Raw genomic sequence first — 16,138 nt, 5'->3', positions numbered from 1 at the left:
GAGGCCCCGTGTCACAGCAGGTGTGGTACGATAAAGATCCCTTCCTGCTCAATGGCCATAAGTGCCGAGCATAGGCCTATATTTTGCAGCCCTTCACCGGCAATGGTGATGTCTCCATATGAGTGAAATATTCTCGAGAGGGACGTAAAACAATATTTAATTAATCAATCCACTTTTAAGGATTGAATTATCTGTTAAAAAAATAGGGCTCACCGCAGAGGATTTTAAAACTTCATGCAGAAAAGTTGCAAAATACAAGTAAATGCTTAGAAATCAATGATAGAGTAACACTTCTCTTAACTGGAAATATTTCATTTTAAAAAACTTTTTAACAAATAGTCTATTATCCATAGTATAAACGATACAGCACAAGTCACCAGGCGTCGCTTCACCGTCCATGCGGCATTTGATCGGGCGTGGCTCCCAACAGTTTAGTTATATGAATGGGTTCCCTATTGAAAAAACAGAAAATACATTTGAAGAGGATATTTCATGTCTTATGGTGTTTGAAATTAAACGGATGAATACTGGCATTACTTAGTGTAAAAATTGTGAGCATATTTTTATTCTACACCTAACGGATGCCAATATTTTCCAGTATAAGTGGAACGTCTCTTTTATCATATACTTAAAAGAATTATTTTCTATTGATCGGCATGAATTCGTGCAATTTCGGAATTCGTTCGCACGTTTCAATATTCTCAGATGTATTGAACAGTGCTAGTGGAATGCTTCGAATTATGATCATACATGTATAATGTAGTACTAGAGCATGAAAAAGTGAAGATAACGAACAATGATCAATCTTACAATTCCTATAAAGAATATAAAATTAAGAGTAGGGCAAACATGGACCTCTGGGCACACAAGAGGTGGGAACAGGTGCTTAGGAGTAAACATCCCATGTTGGTCAGTCACACCCGCTGTGAGCCCTATTTTTGAGCAGATAAATGAAGTAAACCGTAGTGAAAAATTATTATGTAAAGAATGACATAACAATTGGCATTTTAAAAAAATGCCAGGCAGCATTCAAACCAGCGATAAGTGGTAATTTGATATATCATTGTAACGGCCATACAATTTGTGAAAAACTGGCTTTAAACAAGATTGATCAAACTTCTGTAACAGCAACCTATTTGTCAGTAGCCTGCCTCGATTTAAAGATACATGTAGGTCATAAGCAGTACATGCTCTCGTGAATTGAATCAGTTGAGAAATATGAACACCATATTCACGGGATATATATATATATATATATATTTTTTTTTTTATTTTTTTTATTTTTTTTTAATTGACTCGCAACGTACAAAACAGAAGTCATCGTAAGATAAGTTAATTTTTTATTAGGTCTACAGAGACGTGAAGATAACGAACAGTGGTCATTCTCGTAATTCTTAAAAGGCATTCAAAATAAATAGTTGGGCTAACACTGAACCCTGGACATACCAGAGGTGGGATCAGTTGCTTAGTAGGAGTAAGCATCCCCTGTCGACCAGTCACACCTGTCGTTAGCCTTGTATCTTTATCAGGTAAAGGTACAACCAATTCTAGAACATTTAAGCTGCTATTTTTAAATGCGTTTTAAAGGATGTGGGAAACTTTTTTAGGAATTTTAAAAACTTAATCTTATAGACAGCTATTTAATGATATAGAGACACAAGCTACTGCTATTATCCACAGACATTCTATCTCATTAAAATCCTCATGCGAAACTCTGATCTGCAGTATTTTGATTTGATAAATTTATGCTGAACAGCCATACGCAACTTCCGAGATATCAGCTCTTTTGTAATGGAGGTAGGTTCAGTAATCTGTTGAACGCTTGGGTGGGTACAAGATGTATACATATACTATAGACTAGCTATGTAAATACAGATAAAAGTAATGAATGTGTAAATTTTGTTTTTATCAGCCGTTGATATACATTAAACCAATCATATCAGGAATAATATTTGTTTGAATTAGGCCATTAAATTAAGTATGAAATTATTTTTATTCAAAGAAAAATGGTGCTTATCGATTTTTGTTTGAGCTAATTTATTATTAAGTTCTAATAAACTTACTAGTATTGTGTGTCCCTGCAGATTGGGTGGTTGCATGTCTGATAATCGGTCTTATTAAAGGCAAAATCTGAAGGCAGCGATAAGCATTTGTACCCACCGCGTGTGAACGATAGTATATTTTGCGTCTCGCTGTGCGTAAGAGTTCCACAAAGGGAAAGAACTATTGGGTAACTCGGAAATTGCGTATTAGATTGATTAAATAGTTACATAATCTTAAATATGATACTAGAAAAATTCGGTTACGGGTATCCCAGATAAACCCAATAATATATGGGATGTAATGAGAAAAGTACACTGTATTTTAAAATTGAAAGTGGTTAAAATCTTCGCTTCGCCATCAAACGTTAGACATTTCGAAGGTAGTTAGTGTTCATTCGTCAAGCATCCGGCATTAGAAGTCAGATTCACGAATCTTACGTCTATGACCTGAAAACGTGGTTGTCTTGTTAGCACGATTAAAATCTACCTGCATAGGCTCTGAACTGTATAAGAGACATGTTGTCTTGTTAGCACGATTAAAATCTACCTGCATAGGCTCTGAACTGTATAAGAGACATGCATAGGTAAAAGTTCGTGGTACTTCACCTCAAACTGATGACGTGTCAACATCAGTTGTAAATTTAAACAATAGGGAAATAAATACTACTGCAAATTTAATGAAATATTCATTGAAATGTTATAGATGATACTTACATGGGTTGAACAGGTTTTACGGTGGCAGGTTTCAAGAGGTGCTGAGTCGATCTAACAGCTTTCCGTTGTTGAAGTAGCTTAAGTTTCAGTCGGTTTAAGTGGTGTCTGAAACATAAAAGAAATGCTCCATTATCACCTGCATGCATATGGTGTTTGTGTGTCTCAGCTGATTCGATGTGTCAGAACATGTTCTACTTGTGATAAAATTTTGAATGCTGTCTGACTTGTTGGCCAGCCCTTTGAATACTGATTTTGATTGCCGATTTTTCCGTTTGCCTGGTCAAGATAGTGGACTTTTGCAATTTGAATACATTTACATGTATATTAAAACTGCAAAAACGTGCATTGTTTTAAGGATTGATGTACTAAGATTTTATTTAAAGAAAATGATATTGTTATTAGAATTTCATCTCGCCACAGAAACTTTGAGCTTGAAAAATAGTTATCAATCTCGTAAAATCTATAAAGAATACCAAATTTAGAACATGGCAAACTCAAACCTCTGGAAACAGAAGATTCCTAGGATGAGTAAGCACCCCTCGTTGACTGGTCACACTCGCTGTGAACCCTAAATCTTGCAGTATGTAAAACCCAGTCTAATAATTGGTATGAAACACGTCAGACAACATTCATCCTAATGCTGGTTGTACAAATAACATCACTACAGTAACGACCAAATACAGGTTGAGTTTACGCGGGAGTGTTGACACCCCAATAATGTCAACTTATTTGTCAGTAGCCTGCCTCGATTTAAAAACTGGTCATACCCAGAGGATAATTTACCGTATCAAATCGCTTATTAAGAGACATAAACACTGTATGCAGGTGATAATGGAACATCGCAGCATAAATATGGAAAAGCTGACGATAGAGAAAATGAAGTCATCCAGTTTGCCATAAAGTTGAGTGGTTGGTTTGTCAGAAACGTCATGTTCAGTAAAACAGAAAATATGAAATATGAAAGAATTTGTAGTGTCTTATTTCAAATCCATTGGGATATATCGGATCTTTATATGAATGAAAATAGATAATTCATAGTAAATAGATAAAACGATGTCGATGTGTAATTATAGGTCAAGTTTAAGGTCATAATAAGAGGGGTTTTTTTGTGTTTGTTTTTCTCATTTAGAAGATTTTGAATAAATTTTACTTCTTAAGAATGGTGCATGGTTAGTAAACAATACATTTATCACATGTAACCGATTTAAATATGATTTTTGTAAAACATTATAATGTAAAATATTCCAACGAACTCCTCAAAAGTGTATAGCGGGAGACATAATAACTTTCTCCTTTATTCTTAATGAATAATTATATCATAAATGTGATTGAAAACTTGTGTGGTTCAAGTGGTCCGGGACTTCTTTAATTGATTTAGTATCGGAATTCCAATGTAAATAATCTAACCCTTGAAATGATTAATTGTAATCATGTTGAAGTGAGTACGTTTGATTTAATCCATCACAGGTTAATCTATCATAATATATACGTGTCTCAGGGATTGAGTGAAATATGTACGAGTGGAGGAATGTGGTTCGTTGTCTCGTTGGAAAATAAAAAGTTCAATGACTGGTGTGTTCAACTTAGAATCACAAATTGATTAACACACACGAAATAAAACGTGTAGGTTTCATGAAAAGTTAAATCCCATTAAATGAGAGCACTGCGTTTCAGCAAGCAACTTGTCTTACTCCAAAATAAAACATATTTAGTTACATTTGATGTTAACAAAAATGAGCAACGTTAAGTGTTAGGCATACTGTAATGGAATCTTAAGTGTGCGATAAATATAATTATAAATAGATAAAAAATAAATGCTTATCAATGAATAATAATTTAAATATAATTACTGCATGAGTAAACATTGCTGCAAAGTCCTGCATCCTTTATTACCTGTTGAGAAAACAAAACATGAATGTGGCACATAACGGCATATTTTATAAAGGATGTTTCAAATGTGGCCCTTTTTAGAAAATTTATGTCGCTCACAAACCATAGTTTCACTATTGATATTTTGAAATACGTAAATTTAGGTAGACGTGAGCCTATTATAAGCAACATATATAGTTCGTATTCAAACATTATGCAACTATCACACACCAGTGAAAAGACATTATTTGTGGAAACGCGCCTCTGGTGGATCAAAATTGGTAGCGTATAAGTTTTACATTCCAACTTGCATACTGCTGTCGTCATTTTTCAACTTTCACATTTGGGTATTTTGTGGTTTCCATTCAATTTGAAAACAAAACTAGCCGCGATATTGCCGTAGGTCAGCACATCATGATTTAAAGCAATAGGCATTGTTACAGCGCTTTTTGTCATCTGTTGGATTTTGCGATTCCTGATAACCGTGGCGTCACATGTGAGCTGACTTTGAATATATGAAAGGTGAAGATAACGAACAGTGATCAATCTCATACATCTGTAACTCCTGTAAGCAATACATGCCTTGGAGGAGTAAACATCTTCTGTCGACCGGGCACACCCGCCGTGAGCCCCATATCCAGGTAAACGGAGTTATCCGTAGACAGTGTGCCAAGAACGGCCTAACAATCGGTATGAAACACGTCACTGACAGACAGGTATCCCGGTGAGTTATCTGGTAGGCGACAAGTCTAGCATGTGTTACGGGTCAGTCTTTGTCATGACCTTTGTATATCTGTACAATGACCAGACCCAACTTTACAGAAAGCAGACTGTCCACACTGCTACTCTGAGACTCAATTTTACTTCAGAAGACTATAAAAAAAGTTTAATACGTACGTCTTTTAAAAACAGAAGCCGGTAGTCTAAACAAATTCCTGGGTAATCTAGGCAATTTCACACTAGAATTAAAATAAACTCAGAATATTAAAATTAAAACAAACTCACCGTGTTACTAAAATTAAAACAAACTCAACATATTACTAAAATCAAAACAAACTCACCCAATTACTAAAATTAGAACAAACTCACCATATCATTAAGATATAGCCAATAAGTGACATTCATGTACCACTAATTTAGCCTGCTATATGAAACCAATGTTAGTAACTAATCCCCTGTAGGTGTTACACAATTTTAAGAATATTTCTTCATGAACAAAAGACTATCACTTTTTCAATTTTGATTAACATAAACTTACAAAGGGAATCTGCAATTTCGACATATCCCAACTGAAATAAAGAAAATCTCATTAATATTTGCACTAAGAAATAACAATGTTTTTCAATTACGTATTGAAATAAATATGTGTCTTACATATCGAAATTAAAACAAATAAGAATATAGTATATGGATTTGGGACACTTAGTCTCTCTCTCTCTCTCTCTCTCTCTCTCTTTTTAAAAGAAATGTATTAATTCCCCCCTTATCTATTTATCAGTATATCACTCCTTCACCAAAGCACTTGACATTGCAACCATGATTAGTAAGTAGTTCATGTTTAAAAACAATCATCATGGTTATCATGATTGTATTTTCATCATGGTTATCATGATTGTATTTTCACGTTTCATAATCATTGGTTTGCGTTTAAGAATGAAATGGTTTCTTCGCCGCCTTTCATTCTTTGTCTGATCAGGACAAAGGCGGGTGTGACCGGTTGACAGGGGATACTTACTCCCACTAGGCATCTGATTCCACCTCTGGTGTGTCCAGGGGTCCGCGTTTGCCCAACTCTTTATTTTGTATTGCTTATAGGAGTTATGAGTAATAAGTAGGAATATACGACTGGACTCTTTTATGACGAAGAATGTTGCTTAAGTTGACGGCATCTATTCCTTTGTTTGTAAATTTGATTGTTTTGAGATACACTCAACAATTTTTCAGTTATCTGGTACCCAGTTTGTGTTGGTGACAGAGAGAACCCAGATACAATGTACCTGGGAAGAGACCACCGACCTTCCGAAAGTAAACTGGGAAACTATCTCACTTACCGGCGCGAGCTGGATTCGAACCGGCGCCGACCAGAGGTGAGAGGCCGTGTGATTTTGAGCGCGATGCTCTAACCACTTGGCCAAGGAGGCCCCTTGTAAATTTGAGCTTAAGGAACTGGCAGCATGATTCAGAGGGAATATCATCCATGACCCGTGTTGGTCATGTGACTTTTTCCGGAAAATTGTTCTCCCCCAGAGGTCTATTCTTTTGATACTCTGAATTGATCCTTTACTATACCTTGATACTTTTGTCAGTAACGAGTTTCCATAGCATTGGAAATTGTTTTCTTTATTTTAGTTTTTGTTTGATTTTTCGTTTGGAATCAGTGGTTAGTACTTTTCAAATGAAGGAATAAGTGATATTTTACTACGCTGTTAATTCAAAGAAATAGAGTCCCCTATAATTCACGCACACTAGACCCCATTCTAGCGTTCAATGTTACAACTACAAGTAAGAAACAGTACTGTCTCCATGACCCACACGGTTTATGATTGAAGAAAATAAACACATCAGGCATACAACCTCGAATTCGTCTGAATAATGACAGGAATCCTCCTTTTATTATACGGTTATAAATTCCCTTTTAGATAAAATGATAATTTTGCGTTTAAATACGATAATAATTTCACGTTTAAATATAATAATTTCGCGTTTAAATACAATTCAAATTTTTCAAATACAATTAATATATTTGTTCATTTTTGAATACTTAAAACTTCACGTTTAAGTATGATCATAAGTTCCCATTTAAGTATTATTTTTAAGTTCAGTTATAAGTATAATCATAAGCTCATCTTTATGTAAATATAAGTTTTCGTTGAAATTGTAAATTCAGGTATAAATTACAGAAGAGGTTGATCTCACCTTTAGAGCAGCAAATTCTGGAACCACTGTTATCTACCAAGGAAATGAGGAAAATAAAAAATATCAAATATTTCAATTCCATGGTCCCTCTATACATGTAACAGTTACCAGTTCGTTATTGTTGTTTGTGGAACAAACGAAAGTATTTCGTTCGTCCTATTTAAGACTATATAAAGTGTAGGTTGGTGATTGATGATTTTAATCATCATAGATCAAAAAAGCTTTGGATGTGTGTTACTAAATATATTGCCTATATACCTCATTAAAAGTTGAGACAAATTATAGATAATTATATTACATCATCTTTCACACCAAGCAAGCATGTTTATAAGAGGTAAATCATATAAACGCTTTTTAGAATTCAGAATTTAAGACGGCCACCGAGATTTTAGTGATCATCACGCTCGGAAATCATCAATCAACATTAGATCCTGTTTTACCTGACACAGTTTTGTGCCCTTACCAACAACAAAGAAAAATCTCAACAACAAAAATAGGTGAGCAAACTATTTGAATCACGACATCTATCGAATTCATACAGCCGAATTCATACTATTTCAGTATATAACTAATAACTAGATTTTGTACATGCATTGATTGATTGTTTTGCCGTTTTCCGCCACACTCAAATTTTTTTCAGTTATCTAGTGGCGCCCAGTTTTTATTGATGAAAGAGATAACCCAGATACAATGTACCTGGGAAGAGACCACCGAGCTTCCTAAAGTAAACTGGGAAACTTCCTCACTTACCGGCGCAAGCGGGATTCGAACCCGCGCCGACCAGAGGTGATGTTAAAATTATATATAACATGATATATATAATAGTATATGCAACGTTATCTTTAAAACAATCTTGCTTATAAAGGGTGTTAAGAAAATTCGTTCCGTTTGTAAATTTAAAAAATTAAATAGAAAAACTAAATATTTTTGTTTCAAATTTTTACTGGTAACACTTTAGAATTTGTTTTCCATTATATCGATAGTTATCCTTCCCTATGTGCACTCTCTCGTGTTGCTATGGAGTGATGTAAACATAATGTCTATTACGTCATGAAATAAATATGCCGAGTTCGTTGAAAAAGCAGACGTCCTGTACAAGTGTCGATACAATTAATGAACGAGCTCAAGCTTTGGCTTTATTAGATGCAGGATTAAGTGTGAAGGATGTGGCTAAGCAACTATGTAAAAGTGAGCGATGGGTAACAAAGTGGAGACGAAGGCGAGAGCAAAATAAACAACTAACCGATCAACCGAGATCCGGTCGGCCATCGAAAATAGTGGGTGTAGTAAAGAAAAAAGTGGAGAACATAAAATACAAAAGAGGAAAATTAACAAGAAAATGCAGCAAGGAACTTAAGAACTCAGGCTTTAATGTAAGTCATGTAACTGTTTATAATTATTTGCGAAAAGTTAAAAAATGGAAGGCATTTAAAAGATCGAGAAATCAACTTCTGACAAAAAAACAGAGGCAAAAGAGATTGAAATTTGCTCGTGATCACAAGCATTTGACGGCTGAAGACTGGGAGAATTACATCTTTAGTGATGAATCTACAAAATATTTGTTTCATGTTCCGAACCGACAGGACGATGTTGTATGGGGGTCCCAGTCAGATGAGGTTCCAGACGTAAGCTGTGTCAAGTCAAGCGCTAAAGTCATGATATGGGGTGCGATGGGAGTTCAGGGTTTGTCCAAACTTCACATTGTTCCAGTCGGTAAAACTATTAATGCTGACTATTATGTGAAGAAAATTCTTCAAAAAGAACTAAAACCTGCTCTGATTCGACAGAAAAATAGTGGTAGGATTGACGAACGAAAGTTGGTTCAATATCCAGGACACGCTACGTTTGTTCAAGATGGAGCGACACCTCACACTGCCCTCCTAACACAAAATTGGTGTGAAAATAATTTACCAAACTTTATTTCGAAAGAAGAATGGCCAGGCAATTCCCCAGACCTAAATTGTATAGAAAATCTTTGGAGTATTCTGAGCAGCGAGGCCTACAAAGATCCGCGCCCAACAACAATGAACCAATTACGCCGCCGACTTCAACGTACATGGAGGGAGATACCTCAGAAACATTTGATTTCTTTAATTCATTCAATGCCAAACAGAATTAAAAATGTATTGAAAAACAAAGGTGGACTGTCTGGTTATTAAAAACATAAAAACTTGTATATGAGTTGTTTATAAATAAGTTTAGGCATGATGTGAATCATGGAACGAACTTTCTTAACACCCTTTATAAGGGGAAAAAATAATAACAATGAAACCGGATCAACAATGCAATTCGTTACGAGTCTCCCTCTCTTACTCCCGGGTAACGAATTCTCACGTTTCACTGGTATTAAACTGATGATAGTAACGATCTTTACTATCATCCCAAGATGGCGGAAGGAAATTCCGGTAAGACCACGTTTACTTATTACATATATGTATATCTATTTGTATTGTTTATTTGCGAGTGATATGTAGGTAAGAAATATCATACACTAGCAACAATTACGATCAGGTGTTATTTTATCTTTTATACGGATCATATGAACAGAAAATTCGTCGTTGAAAAAAACCCAGCGAGGATAGTAACGAAAGTAAACGTAAAAACAAAGATGATAGTAACGGAAATAAAAGATGATAGTAACGTGAACTTTTGTGTCGCATTAAACGTTGTTATTTGTACACATCTCCTATTTTTAAAATTCATTTTTTTTTATTTTTCCCTATCTTTTCTTTAAGTAGAGGGACGGGAGGACCTTTTTTCGGGACTCCGGGATTGGCTAATTTTTTTCAGCGGGAATTCGGTATTTGCCTTTTTTTTCTTTTTTCGGGATGCTGGATTATTATTTTTTCACTATTAGAAATCTACTTGTGGGGAAAAAAAATTGTGAAAATTTATCTGTGTCAATTCATTACACATTATACAACATTCTGTCTTAAATTATCAGAGGTTTTTTTAACAGATTGCAGCAAGAAACGAAATACATATAAAAAATTCCTGTTCAAACAAAATGTAACACCCTCTTATCTGTCCAAAGTTTAAAAGTCGGCCAAATATTTACTGTTTCAACATTTATTCAATTTTCATAAATGGATAATGTGAATATTATAATGGAACAGTCTTTGAATCAGACATTGGTTGTTGTAAGTACTTTTTATGGTCACATAATTGGTGTTACATGTATATCATCTGACAGTATCTTGTCCATCTATCAATTTTTGTGGGTATCTTTGGGTTTTTTTTGAAGTCATGTAAGTTTAATACATGAAAGCTTTGAAATTAATTCACGATATTTCAGAAATCCATGTTCACACGATGTTCCTGTAAAACAAACATTTCCCTGCAAAATTTATATTAATGTTATGCTTTAAATAAATGCTTTTACTTTTACTATGCTCTTAGACATACATCTCTATTAGTGTTTTTTATAACTTATATAAAAATAGTATATTAATTACAATGCATGCACATTTTATGATTTAGAAAGGGTACAAAAGTGGTCTTTAGACTGTTGACTTTTTAGCATCGTTTTAATAACACTGAATCTTTCCATACTGGTGGATAATATGTTTAATATTTGTTTAATGTTTGAGAACTGAATGAATCTTTTAAGATATGAAGACACTAAAAGTGTCCGATTTGTATCTGTCCTGTTTTGCTCTATTTTAGGATGTTTCTTTCAGTAGATGATATTTTTTGTTCTACACTGTTCGAAAAACTTTGAATTGTTCTTAATCACAGGATTATCATTGTAGTTCTGTATTATGTTTTGTATATCTACAGCATACGAAGTATAATTTGGTTTAAAATGTACAAAGAGAGAGATTTTATCATTACCCTGTTTTTATTTTGCAGTCACTAACAGCATTGAAGATATATGTGTGTGTGTGTGTGTGTGCATTTTAGTTATTTTGCGTTACTATCATCCTTTTATCGTTACTATCATCTTTTTGTCGTTACTATCATCTTTTTGTCGTTACTATCATCATTGAGACATATAAGTTCTTACGTTACTATCATCATTCATTTCCGTTACTTACGATCATCCTCGCTGTTTTTTCAACGACGAATTTTCTGTTCATATGAGCCGTATAAAAGATAAAATAACGCCTGATCGTATTTGTTGCTAGTGTATGATATTTGTTTCCTACATATCATTTGCAAATAAACAATACAAATAGATATAATAAGTAAACGTAGTCTTACCGGAATTTCCTTCCGCCATCTTGGGATGATACATGTAGTAACGATCGTTACTATCATCAGTTTAATACCAGTGACGCTTGTCATTTAAAGCAATACTGGCTGTCATTTTAGTGTCGAGAATTCTTGTTGTAAAATTGTGATTTACTATTTCAATGATATAATAAATTAGGTGCATGTATATGTTTAATATTGATATTTGTGTTAGAAAATATATTCAGAGGCTCTACCTGAAACAAAAATTACATTATTTTATCCCGTGCAAAAATTAATATCTATATAATGCTATATATTCAACAGATCCGAAATCTTCAATTTAATACATTCATAAACTAAGTTTTAATTTTATCAATGATTATGGTTAAAGTTGCATAAAAAGGTATCGTTAAAGCACATTTTTAATTTACAACAAAATAAAATTTTCAGATTTAAATCTGATATTGCTTTTAAAATACCACTGCTTCTGTGCGTGTTTATAATCTGTGAATGCATGATGAACCAAAACATCCTGTGGAGATCCGGGTTAGAATAGGTCCTCAGTATCCCGTGCTTGTCGCAAGAGGCGATTAAATGGGGCGGTCCTTCGGATGAGACCGCAAAATGTCACAGTAGGTGTGGCACGATAAAGATCCTTCCCTGCTCAAAGGCTGTAATCGCCGATCATAGGCCTAGATTTTGCAGTCCTTCATCGGCAATGTTGACGTCTCCATATGAGTGAAAAATTCTCGAGATAGACTTTAAACAATCTACAAACGCAAATATTCATATCTAGTGATCAGTCATCCAAAAAATTACTTTGTTAAACCACTCTGATCCCATGCTCAAGTACTCTGAAATTGAAATGAAACAAGATTTGTTTGTGAAACACAAATGCCCCCGATAATGGCCAATTCCGAAGATGGCCAAGGTCACAAGGGCATATATTTTGGTACCAGTAGAAAGATCTTGTCAAAAGAAATGCTCATGTACAATAGGAAAGCTCTAATATTTACCATTAAGAAGTTATAACCAATGTAAACAAAAAAAGTAAGTCAAATGTCAAGGTCAAAAGGTTTAGTACCAACGGAAAAGTCTTCTCACAAGGAATACTCATGTGAAATAGCAAAGCTCTACCACTTGCTGTTAAAAAGTTATAAGCAAGGTTAAAATTTTCAAAAAGTAGATCAAACTCCAAGGTCAAGGTCACAGGGTTAAAAATGTTGGTACCCACGGAAAGGTCTTGTCACAAGGAATACTCATGTGAAATATCAAAGCTCTATAGTTATTAGCAAGGTTAAAGTTTCTAACAAAATGACAGAATAACAGAAAGGACAAAAACAATATGCCCCCCGATCTTCGATCTGGAGTTCCCCATTGACAACATCTTCGTGGTCTTTTGGTTACCAGGTCTTCCGACAGTCAATTGGAATTCATACACTGTATGTTCACGAATTGCGCTCTTTTGTTAGCAGACCTGTTTTTAGGTCACCTGAGTAAACAATTGAACATTTTTAACTTCTTAATAACTACCATTCCAATTCTTTTTTCAAATTTGGTATGAAGCATCATTGGGACAAGAGGGATATAAATTGTCAGTTTCAGGACTCCAGCACCCATGGGGCCCTAGGGGCGCGGCAAAAACTACCCAAAATTGACGTATTTTCAAAAATCTTCGCATGAACCACACTCATGTAAGAAAAACTAAATGCATAGTGATGTAAAGCAGGATAACCTCTACCAAAATTGTAAATTCCATGATTCCCGGGGTAGGGGGGCAAACTTGGTTTATAGTGTTTAGGTGTAAAACACTTAAATAACATCTTCTTTCGTACTATTGATACTAATTTGAAAGTAAATAGATATTTAGAGAGAACAGGTAGTCCTTTTACCAAAATTGTAAATTTAATGATCCCAGGGGTAGGGGATTCGGTATCAGGGTGGGGCCAAAATGGCGGGTTATTAAATGTTTAAACAATATAAAATTTGAACTTCTTCTTGATAACTATCATTCCAATTCTTTTCAAATTTGGTATTAAAAATATTAGGAACAAGGGGGACGTAAATTGTAAATTTCAGCATTCCTGCACCCCTGGGGCCTTAGGGGCGGGACAAAAACTGCCCAAAATTGACCAATTTTCAAAAATCTTCTCTAGAACCACACACGTTTAAGAAAAACTAAATGCATAGTGATGTAGAGCAGAAAGGCCTCTGCCCAAATTGTAAATTTCATGATCCCCGGGGTAGGGGCTCTGACTCCGAGTCGGGGTCAAACTTAGTACATTGTGTTTATGTGTCAAACATCTTTAGTGCTATTGATACTAAATTGATAGATCGGGTAGTCCTTTACCAAAAATTGTAAATTTGATGATCCCCAGAGTAGGGGTTCTGACCCCAGGGTCGGAACTAACTTAGTATATAGTATCTATGTGTAAGTTTGTTGATACTTTATAAAATGTAAATGCATACTTAGGAATAGCGGAAAAGATGTACAAAAAATTGTGAATTTCACAACCAAGGGTTAAGACTTTAAGATGGGTCCAAATTAGTCATATCTTTTAATGCTTTAATGTTAATACACCTGTTATTTAAAGCGTTTCACCAGTGTATGCACTTTTGAGGGCTGTGAAGTTTTAAGAACACAATCATCTTGTTTTATACTGTTGCTGAATATTAGAATTTAGCTTAGATATTCAAAACAGGAATCTTTTTCTAGATTGCATAGCCCATATGGAGTAGTGATACTTTTTCACTAGTATTCAGGCGACCGGTAAGGCCTGTGGACCTCTTGAATATTCCTATAAAGCAGAATTTATTGAAAAACTTCTGCGTGAGAAGAAAAAATCTCTTGCTGTGGCCTTCAATTCGACATTTATACATGTTTATATCGACGACGTTTTATTTATTAACAATAATAATTTTCATTCATATGTCGATTCAATATATCCCTGTTAACTCGAAATAAAAGACACCACAGAGTCGTCCACTTCTGCTTCATACTTAGATACATGTATTTTATTGAAAGTAGATATTAACAACAAATTAACAACTCAACTTCATGACAAACGGAATTATATCATCTTCTCCGTCGTCAACTTCCAATATTTATGTACATATGTAGCAATATTACATTATCACTTGCATATATTGTTTATATCTCTCAAGTGATTCGATACGCAAGAGCTTGCAATTGTTCTGGATATGGTCAGTTTTGAAATCGAGGCAGGCTACTGACAAACAAGTTGATGGTGTAGGGCTTTCAATACTCTCGTTTAAAGTCCGCAATTTCCATGGTCGTTATAACGATCTAGCTTGCCAATGCAACCTATCATTGAGTCAAATGCTGTCTGACGTGTTTCATACCGATTCTTAGGCCGTTCTTGGCACACTCATTTTGACTACAAGATAACTCCGTTTACCTGATCAAGGTATAAGGCGCACGGCAGATGTGACCGGTCGACAGGGGATGCTTACTCCTTCAAGGCAAATGATCCCAACTCTGGTACGTCCAGGGGTCCGTGTTTGCCGAACTCTCTATTTTGTATTGTTTATAGGAATTATGAGATTGATCACTGTTTATGATCTTCACCTTCAATACATACAATCGATCTTCGTCACATTCAATATTTTCACTCGGAAATCTTGACCTAAGCAGGGTACCCATGACCGTAATTGTATGGGTTCTTGATCGTGTGAACGCTAACTGTTTTAAGGTCATAAGCTATTTGTACACTTTTCAAAATTGCCTGTTCCATTTGATCAAACTTCATATGACACAAGTTTCAAGTCTAACTTGTGGTTAAACAAGAGAGAAGGTGACCTGCGTTAACCCCTACAGACTATGTTCAAAAGAGATCCAAAGATTTGCACCAGCCATATCGGGATGCACCAGTGCATGAGATGATGGTGGATTTGAATCACAAGTTTTCTGGTATTCCACAATTCATTAATAAAAACAACGATGTGGTTTGAAAAATGTCGCCTGTCTGGATACACATATTGCATTTTTCTTAACATGCGGATAAAAAAGAATACTACTTTTGTAGCAAAAATAAAATAAAAAGTTCTGCGTGCAATTAATTCATCTGAATTTTTAATAGATCAAATAAACGTCAGATAGTTTTTATACTTCGTTACGTCAAAAAATATCTTATATATCGTGTTGAAAAGAAACTTCTTGGAGTTCCGTGAAGTTTAAAATGTTGCACTCATTTGACCTTTGACCCATGATTTCACAACCAATATCATTCTCAACATAAATGGCCTTCACAACCAATGTCATAATGAACAACCAATAATCTCCTAAATATTCCTACGGGCTGATATACCCAATATCTGGTTTCGTGGTTGCCTCGTCAATACCAACATGACGATGTTGAATGGTCATAAAATGCACTCAAAAATGTGTCATCAGAGAAACC

The 16,138-nt window shown here is 34.8% G+C and overlaps 1 protein-coding gene across 1 annotated transcript; it reads right to left on the bottom strand.

Moving 5' to 3' along the window:
* Positions 1 to 296: 296 nt before the first annotated feature.
* LOC125672362 (uncharacterized) lies at positions 297 to 7,682 on the bottom strand. Its single transcript, XM_048908609.2, has 6 exons — positions 7,542 to 7,682; positions 5,884 to 5,914; positions 5,523 to 5,584; positions 4,607 to 4,649; positions 2,757 to 2,861; positions 297 to 452 (listed from the first exon to the last, which is right to left on the bottom strand). The coding sequence occupies exons 1-6, from the start codon at positions 7,636 to 7,638 to the stop codon at positions 389 to 391; spliced, it is 402 nt and encodes a 133-aa protein (XP_048764566.2). The 5' UTR covers positions 7,639 to 7,682; the 3' UTR covers positions 297 to 388.
* Positions 7,683 to 16,138: the final 8,456 nt, after the last annotated feature.

Source organism: Ostrea edulis, chromosome 4 (assembly GCF_947568905.1).
Source record: "Ostrea edulis chromosome 4, xbOstEdul1.1, whole genome shotgun sequence".
Classification (NCBI taxonomy): Eukaryota; Metazoa; Mollusca; class Bivalvia; order Ostreida; family Ostreidae; genus Ostrea; species Ostrea edulis.
This window is presented reverse-complemented; position numbering and strand designations above follow the sequence as displayed.

What these genes read in the sequence shown, in the direction of transcription:
- LOC125672362 (XM_048908609.2), bottom strand. Translation starts at nt 7,638, where the DNA reads ATGTATAGAGGGACCATGGAATTGAAATATTTGATATTTTTTATTTTC. An exon ending in GGCTTCTGTTTTTAAAAGAC is followed by an intron (nt 4,650 to 5,522) that starts GTACGTATTAAA and finishes TTTTCTCAACAG; the next exon opens with GTAATAAAGGATGCAGGACT. An exon ending in GTAAAACCTGTTCAACCCAT is followed by an intron (nt 453 to 2,756) that starts GTAAGTATCATC and finishes TTTTTTCAATAG; the next exon opens with GGAACCCATTCATATAACTA.